This window comes from Lagenorhynchus albirostris, chromosome 15 (assembly GCF_949774975.1).
Source record: "Lagenorhynchus albirostris chromosome 15, mLagAlb1.1, whole genome shotgun sequence".
Taxonomy (NCBI): Eukaryota; Metazoa; Chordata; class Mammalia; order Artiodactyla; family Delphinidae; genus Lagenorhynchus; species Lagenorhynchus albirostris.
Genome location: NC_083109.1, coordinates 50,685,448 through 50,701,472, shown reverse-complemented (window position 1 = coordinate 50,701,472; position 16,025 = coordinate 50,685,448). Strand labels below are relative to the sequence as shown.

The 16,025-nt window shown below is 57.2% G+C and overlaps 1 protein-coding gene across 6 annotated transcripts in view; it reads right to left on the bottom strand.

Moving 5' to 3' along the window:
* Window positions 1-16,025, bottom strand: part of CRAMP1 (cramped chromatin regulator homolog 1) — a 64,156-nt gene that overhangs the window by 532 nt on the left and 47,599 nt on the right. The window contains exons 8-20 of one of the 6 annotated variants that reach the window (XM_060123720.1): window positions 15,538-15,661; window positions 14,619-14,700; window positions 12,963-14,129; window positions 10,432-10,609; window positions 8,575-8,756; window positions 8,413-8,487; window positions 6,310-6,391; window positions 5,318-5,422; window positions 5,022-5,200; window positions 4,207-4,269; window positions 3,470-3,701; window positions 2,512-2,676; window positions 1,435-1,580 (exon numbers count right to left, since the gene is read on the bottom strand). In XM_060123720.1, the coding sequence (XP_059979703.1) occupies window positions 1,435-1,580; window positions 2,512-2,676; window positions 3,470-3,701; window positions 4,207-4,269; window positions 5,022-5,200; window positions 5,318-5,422; window positions 6,310-6,391; window positions 8,413-8,487; window positions 8,575-8,756; window positions 10,432-10,609; window positions 12,963-14,129; window positions 14,619-14,700; window positions 15,538-15,661 (2,780 nt within the window). Of the gene's footprint in view, window positions 1-699; window positions 1,581-2,511; window positions 2,677-3,469; window positions 3,717-4,206; window positions 4,270-5,021; window positions 5,423-6,309; window positions 6,392-8,412; window positions 8,488-8,574; window positions 8,757-10,431; window positions 10,610-12,962; window positions 14,130-14,618; window positions 14,701-15,537; window positions 15,662-16,025 lie in introns of those variants that run through there. The other 5 variants (XM_060123717.1, XM_060123718.1, XM_060123716.1 and 2 more) reach the window with 5 other exon arrangements.

The window sequence follows — 16,025 nt, the reverse complement described above, 5'->3', positions numbered from 1 at the left end:
GCGGGGTGTGAGCAAAAGTGTGGGAGCAAGTCATGTAAAGCCACGAGGGAAGCACATTCCCGTGAGAAGAAACAGCAGGTGCAAAGGCCCTAAGGTGGGAACAGCCGGCTGTTCAAGAAACAAGAAAGATGGTGGATGTGACAGTGAGTAAGGCAGAGAGTAGAGGAGACCAGAGTGTGCACAGTGGGGCTTCACGCATCAGGACTGTCCTGTGGGCAGAGGCAGGGAGTTTACTGTCTCCTCCCGCACCTCCAGCACCGGACTGTCGGCCTCATGGGGATGGGGCCTTTAATTTGTCCATTCTGGGCCTGTAGCAGTGCCCGGCATCTAGTAGGCCCTCAATTAATATTCATTAACAAACTGCTTGATGTAATGAACAAATACAGATGAGAAGCCTTCGGAAAATTCTGAGTAGAGCACAGGATGGACTGAACTTTAAACTTTTTAACTACAAGAAATTTCAAAAAAACTGAAATTTGTTTTCAAAATCCCCTCGGATCTCGAGATTTACGTCCGGACACCGAGAAGCTGAGGCATCCTGGGAAGCAGCTGTGTGAGCTTTGTTTGATCCAGGTTCCCCCCAAGTATCGACTATGAAATGCTCGAGGGCCCCCCACAAGTGCCTTGACAGCCCAGGGAGCCGGTGTTGGGGAGATGCTGCTCTAGGACTTCAACAATGAGCTGGGGGTTGGGCCAGGGGCATTCTAGACTTAGGTTCTCCACTCAGCACAGCCTCTGTCTAAACTCCTACAGTACCTGTTACTTCACGCCTGGAGTCTTAGTTAAATGTACCCGTCTTCACTCCCTCAGCCCTACTTGCCCACAGATACCACTCAAACCTAGTGGGATGGAGGCCTGGGTGGTTGTGTGAGGCAGCGGCCTGGACAAAGAAAAGAGGGATGCTGCATTCCAGGCAGAACATGGGGGTGACACACTGCCACAGCATGACTCCCGGGTCATCACGTGATCGCAGAGGAGCCTCTGCAGCAGCCCTCCCTCCATTCGGCAGGTCAGCCACGAGCAACGACACCAAGATGCTGCTCAAGGGTCCCCTCTGTCAGGTGGCAGCAACGATGGCACCGCCACTACTGCCTCTTCTCCTCTGCAGATCAGGAGACTGAGCAGGGGGACACAGAGTCCCTGCCCGAGGTCACACAGCTGGTGGAGGATACACAAGACCCAGAGCTGCCTTCAGAGCCCCGGGCTCAGCCCTGACTCAGGGTCTGTCACCTGCTGCCAGTGGGACAAATGCCGGGCCAGTACTGGCAGAGATTCCCTCTCAGGAGCAGTCAGAGGCTGGGCTCTGTCCATGACGGCTCCTGACATGTAAATCTTGGTGAGCAGTTCTGAGTAACCACACGGGTCTGCCAGAGGGTCTGGCAGCTCTGGGATGGAGGCTGGCACCCAGGCTTGGGGGAAAGGTCGTGCGCTTACCTCGGCGACATCAGCCAGGGACCGGGACACAAACGAGTCGCGAGAGTTGCCATCCAGCAGGCTGGGGCCCAGAAGGGAGGTGCCGCTGTTGGTTCCGACAGGGGTTGGCAGCATCTTCCGGCTCTTCTCTGGGGAGATGAAGCTTGCTGCAGAGAGGAAGGAGAGGCCCTGAGCTGGCTAGGCCTGGACTGGTCCAGGGAGGCCCGGCTGGGCCCTGCAGGCATCTCGTTGCTTGCATGGGCACGGTGCTCCAGACGGAGGCATCAGGCCATACCTGCCTTTCCTCCAATGGTGAGCCTTGGGAAAGTCTATCTCATTTTTCTAGGGGCCCCACAGTGTTCCACTGTCTGGTCACCACTGCTACCTCAATGTAAGGTTGTTTCCAATTTCTCATGATTTCTGTTCGACTTTGCAGAGTCTGCACTGCTCTCTGTGACTTTCTGAGCAGGCAATGCGCATTGGGGGCTGGCTCTCCCGCACCACCCAGACCAGAGCCCCGGCTTGTTTGGGGCCTTCAGGTGTGGTGCTCCCACACGGTGCTGACCCAGTTGGTCAGCAAACAGCACGCTCCACACCAGGGTGCACACCCTGGCTGCTCTCTACAAATGCAAAGTGCACGGACCCCAGATGTGCCTCAGAAACTCCTCTGTGCAGGAAACCAAAGCTGGTGCGTCTTTCCCTAACAGCCCCTTCCTGTCCCACAGGCACCGGTGGTGACGAGGATGAACACATCCTGTGAAGGCTCCGATCTGTCATTGCCGTGCCACCACAGAACAGAAGGAGGGGAGCAAAGAGGGCGCAACACGCCAGCTCCTTCCACCCTGCCCTTGTCAGTGAGCCTGCGGGGAGGGGCACAAGGGACTGACCGCAGGATGGACGTGGCCATGGTTACGGGGTTTACACATCTGCCAAAGCCTAGTGACCTGCACACTGGGGCCTGGGCACTTTCCCACATGTAACTGATGCAGAAAAAACCCCTAAATACCAAGGAACAGCCCTGGAGGGGCCCTCTGCCAGAAGCGTGGAGAGTCCAGACTCTGGCTCTGCTTGTTCCGGCTGCCCTCCACAGAGACTCACCAAACAAGCTGCTGAGTGAGGAGTCCGTGGGGTCGCTGGGGCACCACTGGGGGTCGTGGGTCGGGGAGGCGATCCAGTCTGGCTGGGGGCTGCTGGACGGGGAGGGGAGACTCTTGGAACTGTCACTGCCGTTCAGTTTTGCTGGAGAAAGAGGGACTCCTTCACCTGTCAACCAAAATCTGGGTCAGAGCTGACATGTGGGGTGAACAGCCCCACTTCCCCCACCTGCCACCAAGAAGGCCATGGAGTGGCGTGGCATGCGCGGCTGAACTGGGAGGCCCAGGACCCCACTGGGCCCCCCAACAGTAGGGACCCGTGCCCATCTTCAGAGAATGACACTGGCCACAGCGGATGGAGGCAGGCCCTGTGCTGAGGGCGTCACCTACACCCTCTCCTGCTGCTGACGACAGCCCTGCAAGATGTCCGCGGCTCCCAACACACTGCTAAGGAGAACAGGCTCTAATGAGCCGGTGACCAGCCCACGGCCACACGCTGCCAGCTATTAGCTCTGAATCCACGGTCTGAACTCTACCAGCTGGCGCCCACCATACCGCTGCCCCACAGCACCATCCCCACAGGCTCGGGGAGCCAAGGCCCACAGGTACCAGTCCAACCCCTCCTAAAACCCACAACCCCGCAGGTGTCCAACCCAGGTTCAGAACTGACAAGGAAACGGCCCTGCCTGATCCCCAGGCTGGAGACGCCTCGTGGGCCCGCTCTATCTCCCAAGGCCAGGGGCAGCCCTGCCAGACCACAAACAGGCTCAGGTCCTGTACAGGCCTTGTCCGCCTGCGCTCCCCCTGCCAAGGCTGGGCAGTGCCTTGTAGGTGCAGAGGCTCAACACCCAGGACAGCTGGACAGCAAGGTGCCTGGAGGCTGGCAAACACTCAGGTGGGAGGTCAAGGCCCCTGGGAGAACTGACTCCAGGAGGGCTGTGCAGAGGCACCCTGCTCCTTACTGTACTGGCCGGAGCTGATGGCGATCTCGATGATGGAGTCGCTGATCTGCGTGGCGGGCTCTCCCTGCGAGAGCACGTCCTCGGGCGGGCCGGGCAGGGAGATGTCCAGCAGAGCAGAGACGTTGGGCGGAGAGAGCCGGGTGCTGGAGGCCTCCGACGAGGCCAATGGTGTGGAGAGCCCATTGTGGAGAGGAGCCTTGGACAGCTCGGATAAGGAGAGAACGGGCGAGTTCTGCGGAGACAGATACTGTTGAGACACGACAGAGCAGACAGTCCATACCAAGCAATGAAAAAGCAACCTTGGTCCCGCAGAGCAGTGACTGAGTGATGGGGACACCAACAGAGACGCAGTGACCCCAGCGGTCACTCATCCATCCAGCGAGAAACACACTCAGGGAACTTCCTTCTCCTGAAACCCTTGAGGGATGGCACAGTTGGGAGGCCGGGCCGAGGTGGCCTGGATCTGCTTCCACCCCCAGCTGATGACCTCCTCCTACCCGGCCCAGAAAACTTAGTCCTTCCAGAACTGTGTCTCAATCAGCCAGCCCGAGAGGGGAGAAAGGAAGCCTGAGATGGGAGCCGCATGTGCACCAAGGAGGCAAGGTGCGGGGAAGGACGGCCGCTGGGCATCATGAGGAGGAAGCCCGGGCCCACGAGCAGGACCACGAGGGTAGGGCCCAGCGCTGGACGAGGTCCTGGGGCAGCTACTTTGCTCAGCAGCCAACAGCACACTCTACCTGGAAACCGTCTGCCACCGTCTCCTGCCTCGAGGGGACACTGATGAACGGGTCGCTTGTGCCCTACGAGAACACCAGGAATATGCCAGTGAGCGCTGGTCCAGCACCTGGCTCCTGAGGAGTGCCATCCACCCCACGGCTCCTAACAGGCAGGAGCACGGGGGTGTAGGCTGGAGAGCTTTCCCTGGGAGCACAGGAAAGCCCATTGCTCTCAGAATGTGCGCCCCCACATCCGCAAACTTGAGACCATTTGTCAATTCACAATCAACTCCAGTCCTAGCAAGAGGTCGACCTCAGGGTCCTCAGGCAGGGCTGGGCTCTGCTGTCCTAAGTGGCCGCCTGCCCTGCCCACCTCAGGCAGCCCTCAAACAGGTGGAGGAACCAGAGGAGCTGGAGTGCTGGCGGGGCTGCAGAGCAGGGCCCGCTGAAGCAGCACCCAAGTAGCAGGGAGTCAGGGGTAGACTGACAGCCAACTTGGTGACATTGCTGTTCAGGCCGGCTTCGCTGCAGGCAGACCTCCTGTTCAGGCCGGCTACCTTCACTGCGGGCAGACCTCCATGCCCATCTTAGTTGCGGATTCCCTGGGTCACATGGCAAGCCCACCCCACCCGCTGCGCCACATGGTCTCACTCAGGCTGAGACTTCCCTGTTCAGTGACGCTCCTCTCGCTCAGCAGGCCCGTCCCCTCCAGAGGCAGAGCTGGAGTCCAGCACGACCTCAGCTCATGGCCTTGGCTTTCAAACCAGGACTGGAGACTGACCATCCCATCCCAAAAGCTGGTGGCAGCTCAGAGAAGCCCTTCTAAACACACTCACCCCTACAGCGGGGATGGGGTCTCCATTCTGGTGGGTGCCGGTGGAGTCCTGCCCCGAGACAGTCACCGTCACCTCATCTGAAGACAGCGGGGAGATGCCAGACAAGCCATCGGCATCCAGGACGGGGAGGGGGCTCCCAGGGATGATGCCGGCGCTTTTAGCTGCTAAGTCGATAGCGCCTGGCAACAGAAGCAACGTGCAAGTCTTTGTCTCCTGACGTCCTGAAACGCGCCCCAGAGGGGACAGCCCATGTGCAGGCCTCATTTTCATGCCAGGGCAGAGTCGCAGAGACTTACTGGCCAGGTGGCCTGGGGCCTGGGGTGGCAGGACCTTGGGCACAATCGGCCGGGACAGAGCCGCTTTGGTCAGGGAGGACTGAATGGGCCGGAAGGAGCCTCTCCCTGTGAGGATGAGAGTGGAAGCAGACGCGTCAGGCACATGAGCTGATGGCCTCTTGCCACACGGCGGGGGCTGCACGAGCTCCCCTTCATGGCCACCGTCCGGATCATGGAAGCCGAGCTGGAAACCACCAAACGTCCCAACACTTGCTAACTTGGGGAAGTTAATGGTCACACAGGGCCCCGGTGGGGAGAAACCACTGTCGTCCGTGACAGCGGCACCACTGTGCTTCCTGGGGGCTGCTGAATGGCTGTGGTCACTACTGTCAGCCCACGGGAACAGCCCTTTAAGGGTCTGTCACACCTGAGCTGAGCTACAGGCTCCTCTGAGGGGGTCAGAGCACCAGACTAGGATCAAGGTGCTGCCTCTGCAAGCAGGCTCCTTCCTAGCAGGCTGCCATTGAAAAGTAGGTGTGAGAATGAGCAATTGTCTGGGTCTTGTGAAAATCAAGACTGATAAAAAGGTAAGTCATGGAATGTGTGTTTCACTGAAGGAGTCTCACTGTGTAAGATTTACTGCAAAGTGTGAGGGCCCCACTGAGCTTACAGACCAAATGAAAGCGTGAGTCGCACACCCTAAGGACACGTCTGATCCATAAAACGCCTGACAAGAATATGTCATGGATGGGGTGGACCACAGACCCTTCTCTAAACTGAACCAAGCGGAGCACCCCAACCAGGGCCGTATGAGCCCACCTTGGGAGGAAGCTGCCTGTGGACCACCAGTCAGGGGACCACGCCTGCCCACACCGCTGCCCATGTTGATAGAACAGACCCAGGAAGGCTTGAAATGTCATTCAAAGGGCCACAGAAACAAATGCCTGCAATTCCCAAAGACGGGGCCGCGCACGTAAGGAGCGAAAGCTTCCCTGAGAAGCCCCGGCACTTACCAGTTATGGAAGAATTCGACAGGATGGAGAAGGAACAGACATTGTGGGACTGGTTTTCAGACGGTCTAGGAAGCAGTGTTCTCTGTGGAGGGAAAATTGGCAATATTAAGGTGATGGAAAGACCCCAATACCAAAAATCACCCAGGAAACTAGTGCTGGATTGTAAAGGAATGTTCTAGAGAAGAGGAAACTGAGTGTAGCCAGATGGGGGTTCTGGTTCTAGAGTTGCTGACACAAGGGCTTCCAAGACAGTCTGAGGATGGCTGTGCTCTGTAGACCCCAGACCCCTAAACACTGGGTTCTCTCTAAAAAGAACCTAGGGAATTGAAGCTCCCCAGGGAAAACTGGGGGAATGTCAGAACAATCCACCTTTTATTTAGAACATCTGGATTTGGCTGGAATGCAACTAGTCCTATAAATATTTATAACCACTTGATATGGACTGTTACGAGATATCCCTTGTTTGGGTGAACAAAATCAAGTTGCCGCCTGTATCGCAGGGGGCCAAGGCCATGCGGCTCTCCACCCCATCCACGGTCTGGTGCCTGCTCCTCCCTGTCACACGCCCAGGGCTCCCATGTGTGAAACATCAGGTCCCAATGTGCTCAGGGCGCCTTCATGGTGTGACGACTACCACCTAAGAGGAAATGGAGTTCACTGCCAACACTGTTAGCTGTTGAGGTGAAGCACTGACAGAAAGCATCTCTCAGGCTGAAAGTGTCCAGAGGCACTGCAGCTCTGGGCGTACAGCTGGGCTCTCGCCCCACTGGGGCTCCCCAAGGGTCTACCAGGTGCCGCAAGGCAACAGGGTGACTGTACACGAGGTGACAGGCCCTGGTGTCCCCTGCCAGCCTCACGCCTCTTTGAAAGAGCCAGGTGGGAGATCCTTTAGGCTCTGGGCCTCGCGGTCTCTGTCACAGCTACTCAAGTGCGCCCCGGTGGTGTGAAAGCAGCCGTGGACAGCAGGGAAATGAAGTACCGTGGCCACATGCCCATGAAACTTTTTATAAAAACAGTAAGTGAAAGAACCACATATGAAGTGTGATTCCATTTATGTGAAATTATGTGATCCCTAAAGACAGGAAGTGGCTCAAGGGTTGAGGAAGGGGCGGTGCAGGTAACAGGCCGGGCTTCTGTTTGGGGTGATGACACAGCAGTGGGGGCTGCACACCCCTGTGAATATACTAAAAACCCTGAACTGTACGCTTTAAACAGGTAGGCTTCATGGTATGTGAATTATATATCAATAAAGCTGTTTACAAACAAAACAACAATAGGCAGCTGAGGGCACCATGGCTGCGACCCTGGGCCGTGAGGTATCCTCTCAGCCAGGGAGTGTGCTCCCATGCCCAGGACGGATGCTTAATGTATTTAACCAAATATACCAAAATTAAATGCCCTAACATTGAATTAGCCTGCACAAAAAAACCTGTGGGACTTGGAATAAATTTTCCTTCCTGAGATCTGTCATGCAATCTCTCATTTCTAAATAAATTACTTCCAAGAGAGGAAGAGATTTCTGAGTCTAACAAAAGGAGACCTATGCATTAATTCAAAAACATTCATAAATTTCCAGGCCCATAGTTATTTCAGCTTCACCTCTGTTATCTTTTCACCTCCAAATAAAAATGCCCTCTTTCTTCTGTGCCTCTCATCCCTGGATCACCCCTCTGGGTCTGCAGGTGGCATCCACAGGTCCTCCCAGAGTTCATTACCAGCTTGGGAGAGGTCTGGCCTCTGGTCAATCCATATACCTTGCCAACTGCTTCCATTTACTACATACTTATAAACAGATATTCTGAGCGTCCTCACATATATTCCAATCTGGAACATCCTTGGAACCCAAATACCAAGAACTTTCTGTCTTTTTTGCAAGCGGTTTTCATGCTGTACCAAGATTACCTTTATTTTCAGGTACAGTTAGGGTCACTGTTACTACTTTATCCTGCTAGAAAGAAGAAAAGAAGGGGCAGGGATTCTCCCCACTTCACATGAAAACCTGAGACACAGGAGGACACTAGCGTGTCCTGGGCAGCTCAGCTGGTGGGAGGGAGAGGCCAGCCCTTGAGGCCAGGCACACGCAGACGTGGATGGGCTCCTGACCTGGACCACCAACGGCTTCCGCAGGTGCCGGTTCCGCAGCTTCCTGGGCTTTGGCAGGAAGAAATCCGACTGCATCTGTGAGGAAGACAGTACTGACCCTGAGAGTGTTTTCTCCACACACATGGGGCAGGCCAGCAGCAGGGAGGTGTGGGCCCCACTTACGCTGATGGAGTTCAGATGCTGACGGAACGTCAATTCTGTTTCCTTGTTGGGAGAGAAGAGCTTCCCGTGTCGGCTGTTGGGTGGCAAAGTTGTCGGGACAGCAAAAAGGCCACCATCTGAGTCACCACTTCCGGCACTGGAGGGACCAGCCACCAAGAGGGGCCTCGGGGGGTTTCTCAAACCTAGGGAAGAAGAAGGGAGAACAGATACAATGGCGCTCACCCAGCAACGCCTCCCGCATGGGAGGGGTTCCACCGGGAAGAAAATCAGAAAGGAATCCTTGACGGCCTCTCTGGTGTCCTTAAAGGGAATTTCCTATATCTCAGTGCTGTAAAAATCTGCTTTTCTCCCTTTCTCCCTGAAATTCTAGTTCCCACCATGTAAGCAGATCAGAGCTTTCCTTGATCTCTGATCTCAGTGGGAAGGGCAGATTCACCTTCAAAGACTTTTCAGAGCTAGAAGAACCTTCCAGATCATCTAGTGCAGACCAGAGGTCAGCAAATGTTCTCTGGACACGGACAGACAACAAAAATCAGCCTTGAGGGCCTCACAGTCTCTGTTGAACTCAGCTCTACGGCTGCAGCACAAAGGCAGCCACGTGAGCCACTGGATGTGGCCATGTGCCAATAAAACTTCATTTACAACAAGCAGGCTGTGGACCACGGTCTGCTGATCCTTGGTCTAAATCTCTAATCATACAGAAAACAGACCTAGAGATAAAAAGACAGAAAATATTTATTTAGGAACTACTATCTGGGGACTCTCCTTGCTGTTCTCATCATCATAGGCGCTGCTGCAAAGCACCCTCACTTCATGGTAGGGACGGGTCCCCTTTCTTTATTCTTTATTTGCAAATCTGTGAGGGTAAATCAACACGCACAGAGTCCAGAGACCAGGTCTTTTAAGCACCTGTCTGGATTCTAGCACTGCAGGCGCACTGGGCTAAAAGCATCCTCGATTGAGGAAGAGTGTGGATATTTAAGAGTTCACAGAATTACAAAACTTTAAAGCCAGAGGGAGGCGGCGAAGACTATACAGGCTCCCAGCTAGCCCACCACTGGTTGACGCCTGAGGAACGCACCTTTGCCTTAAAGACAACCGATTCAGAGTCTGCTGCTGCCCCCTCGTGAGCCACAGCAAGGAAACAGGATAAAGGTCAGGAGGGAAATGGAAAACAAGAACTGCAGGAGGTGGGGAGCCTGACACCACAGCAGCTTATTCTTTAAAATTCATGCAGAATTAACTATTCTAGCCATGACAACCTGTTTTATTAAAAGAAAAATACTAAGCAAGTAAACTGATGACTCAGAGAAACGAGTCATGTTTATCCTAGGGTTATGTGCCACGTAACCCAAAAAAGGACGCTGAATTTAAATTACTTCCTAGATACAACCATGGACCAGCAGGTAAGCCCATCTTTCTTTCTAAGACTTGTGTTCAACTGCGGGGGTATCCTTTAACTGAAGGTTTCTTTATTCTAATACTTTAGATGTAAAGAAAAACAGTCCCTGTAAGACTCAGAAAGAACCAACCTTTCTCATGCTTTAAGCCACCAACTCGGCATGATATGGAGGCTGCTGTTGACCTCACAAAGCCAGATCCCCCAAAGTGACCAGACTGGCAAGGGTCCCCTATGTTTCCTGTCGGCTCCCGCACCCAGGACCCCAGAGCCTCTGTGACGGGCCCTGTGCTCACCCTCCCCTTGAGGAGGCAGTGATTTCTGTACCCCACACCATCCGCTGGACTGCAGCTGACTGAGTGGGGCGAGGCCTCAGGCAGCCCAGAGCTCTCAGCTCTGTGTAGCCTGCAACGCCCAGCAAGGACCCAGGAGGGTGCCTGTGGCTGTCTGAGCCTCACCTGAGGAGCAAGGTGTGGAGCTGGGGGAGAAGGTCTTGCCGTGACGGAGGGCAGCCTGGTTTCGAGGGCAGCGTGGGCTGCGGGTGCTGACAGTCACCACCTTCCCCGGGGGCGTCGTCGACTGCTCCTCCTGGATGGGCCTCACTGAGGCCGTGGAGCCAGTGTTCGCTTCTGGAGCCTGGGACAGAAACGGGCCAAAACATTGGCCAAACTCAGCACGGAACAATGCTTGTGGAGTGTGACAGGACAGCAAAGGACCCAGGGTCATACTCCATGACGCACAGGTTGGTGCCCCCAGGCCCTCAGGGGAACAACCGCTGTCCTCCAGGAGCACTTCTGCGTTCACTGCTGCAGTGGCACGGACAGGGCGTACCCCTGCACTGACGGGAGGGGAGGCTGAGTGGCAAGCGACAGGGACTCTCCTTCTTAAAGCTTCTTCTGATTGTGAGTCAGAGGAAGGAAATACAGATTAATTTCTAAAATCAAACACAATCACAGCCAAGGAGTCCTCTGCTTAGTCAAAACCTCCACCTCAGGGGTTTCGTGGGCCCCTACCTGAGGCCGCTGCCTCCACTCTCCTGGCTGTCACTGAGTGTTGGGCTCCTCGGCCATAGAGGCACCCCTTCTACTCACCTGTTCTCTCCCATGACTCCACCGTCCTGCCCCGCCCCCTCAGTTCTTCCCAGCACCCACTCCCCATGCTCTCACCCAGCCCCACCTACCCTGCACCTCTTTCTGTGTCTCCCATGCCCTTCGTCCTGGCCTGACCCACCTTCTCCTTTCCCTGGGACCCCTGCTGTGTCCCTTCCTACTCCATTCACTGGATCTCGACACCCCCACCTCCCACCTGAGTGCCCGTCAGCCTCCTGGGGCGGGGCGGCCATCGCTGCACTTGTTTGTCAGCGTCCCACCTACAGAGATATCGCAGGGAGGGGCCGCCTGGCCAGGCAGGCCATCTCTAATTCAAGGTCCTCTATTTCTCCTGGGGCCTTGAGCAAGGGATTCTCACACCTGAGCTGCATCAGAATCACCAAACAGGGCATGGGGGTGGGGGCGTCTCGTCAAAACAATCTCCTGGGCTGCAAGAACCTGCATCCCTAACGAGTTCCCAGGTGATGCCAAGGCTGCTGGCCGGGGACCCCGCTTCAGGAACCACAGATCTGAGCGCCTTGCTCTGCATACTCTGCACTTCCAACTTGCTCTACTCTCCTCTCCCAGTTGAGGCTGAGGCCAAGGCCAGCACCTCGGCCGTGTACCAGAACTCCCGCATCCTTAGGAGCCGGCCTGGCCTGGCCTCCTTCCCTAGGGGTCTGGACACGCTCCGGTCTTCCCCATCTCTGCTCCTGACCCCTCCAAAAGCCAAACTTGAAAAAGTGTTTTAAACTCATCATCTCTGTCCAGTCACTGCAATACTGCCCATGCCTGCCCGCAGGTCACATCCACACCTGAATCCAAAGTCCACTGCTGGCCCTCGGGCCCCACCCACCCCCACGAGAACTGGTCCCACGTGGCGCTCTTTCCCCACCATGAGCTCTGCTGAGTGCCGCCAGAAGATGGTGGGCAGGAGCCTAGGGCAGAGGCTCCGGGAAGGGCAGAACACAGACCACGTGCTGTCTGCCTCGGGGAGCAGGAGGCAGGTACCCGTCACAGCGGTGACATGGGTGCACCTCAAGTTTGGTTCTGACTGTGACCCGAGCCCCACTCCTGTGAGGCCACCACGCTGAGCTTCGGCGCCTCCTCCTGGAACTTGTGAGCCTCACCTTCTAGTGCACACGCATCTTTCGGGATCGACCTGCCTCAGTACGCTGCTCTTGTGCCCAGAGAGCGGACTAGACTTTCCGGTTGCAGCACCTTCCAGCCCACGTGTGGGCTTTGCTGGCCGGCCTCCCAGGAGCAGGGGTGGGGGGGCAGTTACAAGCCGTGGCCAGGCCCACCTGGCCGGGTGCCCTTTCCCTGGGCCATAGCAGCCACTGCCCCCCACAGGAGCCTCTCAAGGAACCTGAGACCACTCCAACCAGCCACCTCCTGACAGGGTCTCCTGGGCGCAGCCCACCCAGTGCAGCCCCTCCCAGCTCCACTCCCTGCACCCAGGCTGCACCCCCACTGGCCTCCAAGGATGGCCTTTCCAAAGCACACACTCGACCTCGCCGTTCCTGCTGCAGAAACCTGTAACGCTCCCAGCCCAGCTCGGCTCCTGGCCATGGCTGCCACCTCACCTCTGCGCCTCTGTCCCAGGCTCTGTCCCCTCGGCCCACATACTTGGGCTCAGTGGCATCTCTGGAGCCGGGCAAGGTGCAGCCCGTGTGAGCCCCACGGGACGAGGGCCTGCACTGCAGGGAACTGGAGCCCCAACCACGTGCTCTGTGCAGCCCACTCCAGGGAACGAAAGGCGACCCCCAGACCACCTCCTCCAAGGAGCCTGTGGGGCCCCAGACCACCTGCCACAAGGCCGGTCTTTCCTCTCTGGACCCCAGCCACCCAGCCGCGAGCCCTTGGGGGGCCAAAAGGGCCATGCTCTGACCCACACTTACCAGCCTGGGGTTGACCTCGGTGGAGATGAGCTTCAGGAGGCAGCTGAGGAGGCGCTGCTTGTGGAAGGTGGTAGGCGGGGAGCCGGCCCGGGAGCCCTGGGCCTGCCCTCCCAGGGCCTGGCCCTCAGGGCCCAGCACTGCCAGCCAGTCGTACTCTAGCTGCAGCTTGTTGGGCTTGCCCATCATGAGGTAGACTTCAGCCAGCGTGAGGCTTTCAGAGGTCTGCAGGTTCCAGCCCTCCTCGCGGAGCTGCTGGGCGAACCGGCTGGCAGGGACGTCCTTCGGAGGCTTGACGGCAGGCTGACCCTGAGGTGGCGGGGGGTCCAAGGGGCTCGCCTTCTCCTGGGGTTCCTCCGCAGGCGCGTCCGCCAAGTCTTTAGTGCAAACGTCCGGCTGCAGCCCGGGGCTGGGCTGAGGCTCTGGGCCAGGAGGGACGCGGACGGGGGATGGTGCCCTGGCCCGGGCGAGGTCGGCCACCTCTGCGCTGCTGGGGACGAGGGTCTCTGGGGAGGGGCACCCTGAAGGCCGTGAGTCTGCGCAGCGGCACTGCTCAGGGATGATGAGGTCCTGACAGGACTTCATGTAGCGGGGGAAGGGGTCGAGGAGGGAGAGCTCATCTTCCAGGTCTGGGAGCTGGCCACAGGCACACGCCAGGGGCCCAGACTCTCGGGCAGGGCCGTCCCCACCCTCTGCAGCAGCGGCCGCAGGGGTCTTCTCAAGCTGTCCACCAGCATCCTGGAGCCCAGGGGGAAGCCTGTCGGAGGCATCCGGGCTGCTAAAACTTGCAGCAGCCCCCTCCCCAGGTGCACTTTCAGGGGAACTCTCCCCAGAGCTCTGCAAAGCATCGGTGGAGGGAGGGGGCCGCCCCCCGCCCTTGGCCTCGGCGCCGCCCCGTGGGCACTTCAGCTGGCCCCTGGCTGTGCCCTGCCCGCTCTGGATGCCCAGGATCTGGGCTGGGGGCAGCGAGTGGGTGTCCTTGGTGCTCTGCTTGCACCGGCCACCCTCCTGCCAGTGCACCGTGCAGAAGGCCTTTGAGTGTACCACTCGGGCCACGCCCGGCAGCGGGGTCAGGGTGCAGTTCTCCCCCGGGAACAGGTGAAGTGCCACCTTCTCCTGCGATGGCTCCATGAACGAGTCCTGCAGCTGCTGCTCCTCAAACGTCTTCCGCTGAGCGCACCGTCAAGGAACCACCTGCAGCAGCAGCTCACACCCTGAGGTCCAGCGGGGAGACACGACAGGTACTTCCTTCTTTCCGGGCTCCACACCCAACACTCACCCTCCTAGCTGGGAACTGGGCAGGGCTACAAGCCAGCCAAGGACACAAAGATGGAGGTGTGGGGCTGTCCTCGGTCACTTTGTTCAACCTGCTGGCAGGGATGCTTCGGCCACACCCTGTGGGCCAGATGGCAGCCACTTACAGCAAGGACGGCTGCTGTGACAGAGTTCTAACACTGCAAGGAGGTCAAAAAGGGGGTTCAGACCCAAAACCCAGAGGATGAGGGGCTGTGGGTTTTAGTTCTGGTTCTACACCATCTCACGGCACAACTGCTACACGCCTGGGGGCCCTGCTGCAATTCCAGGACTGAGAAGGAGACTTCACTCTCAGGCAGCAGGTGCTGCGGAGCCTGGGGGTGGCTTTAAGTAGGAAAAGGATACAACTCGCACTTCATGAAGTGCCCACTTCTGCTTCAGGAACTCGATGAGGCTGGAGACCTTTCGATGGAGCTCCACGATCATCCTACAGAGAAAAGACAGATGGGGAATGGGAGGCTGGGATGTGAGGGTACCTTCTAGGAGCCCCAGGGGCTGTGGCAGGAAGATGATGCCAGGGGGTCTCAAGGTCAGAGCCATAATGTCCCTGTAGAGCCGCTGGCTCCTTTTCTAAAAACTAACTCTTTAATTTGAGATAACAGGAGACTCACGAGAAACTGCAAGAAAAAGTAACAGAGATCCTGAGTGCCCTTTACAGTATGAGGTCTCAACCAGGACAGGGGCCTTGGTACAACACACCCTTCTCTTCTACCAGCTCCCTGTGCGGTCAAGAGGGCGGCTCTAGACTCAATTAAACCCAAGAAAATAAAAATACACATGGAAGGAATGAAGTCCTGATGCAGGCTACAACACGGATGAACCCTGAAACCATGATGCTCACTGAGAAAAGCCAGACAGAAAGGACCAGTATATGATTCTATTTACATGAAATGTCAGAATGGGCAAATCTATAGGGCCAGAAAGTAGACCAGTGGTGCCCTGGGGAGTGGGAGGAGGATGCACAGTGAGTGTTTAGTGGGCATGGGGTTTCCTCTCGGGGGACTGAAAATTTCTGGAACTAGAGAGAGGTCATAGTTGTACAACACTGTGAAGGTACCCAATACCCCTGAACCGGGCCCCTTAAAAGGGCTCACAGTTAATTCCGTATTATGTGAATTTTACCTGAATCTAAAGGCATCCCCCACACTACCCCCAGGTGGTGTCAGAGTACTGGAGTGGCATCTGCTGCTCACCCAGGGACCCAACACCTCCCCTCCAGCCCCGTCCCTCGCAGCTCGCTCCCCCAAAACGCATAGCGTGTTACCTGAGCCGCGGGTTCTGTGCGAGGCTCTGCACGCGGGCCCAGGCATGGTTGTTCCGTGGCTGCAGCTCTACGGGGACTTTCAGGGGCAGGCGCACTGGCTTCTGGTCCTCTTCGTCACTCAAGCCTGCAACAGGAAAGGGCCATGAGAGCCTGGCACAGACGGACCCTGATGAGAAGGTGAAGTCCTCAGCCAGACAGCTAAGGGACCCAGAGAGGAGCAAGGGGCAAACAGCCCTCAGTGAAAGTGGGACTGGCAGGAGCCCCAGCAAGGACCTGGTCTAAAGGTGCCAGCGTGGCCAGCTGCACATCTGCTACACCAGAGCCACGGACCGGCCATGGGAGACTCGCCCTGACACCTCTGATGCTCCGTTGAGGACGGCTGGGACTTCTGAGCTGGACTTGACTCACGAGAGGACACACCGCTATGACACGGGGTTTCGGGTCCAGGAGCTGGCTGCTGGCAGGACTGGATCATGCAGGCTCGGCCG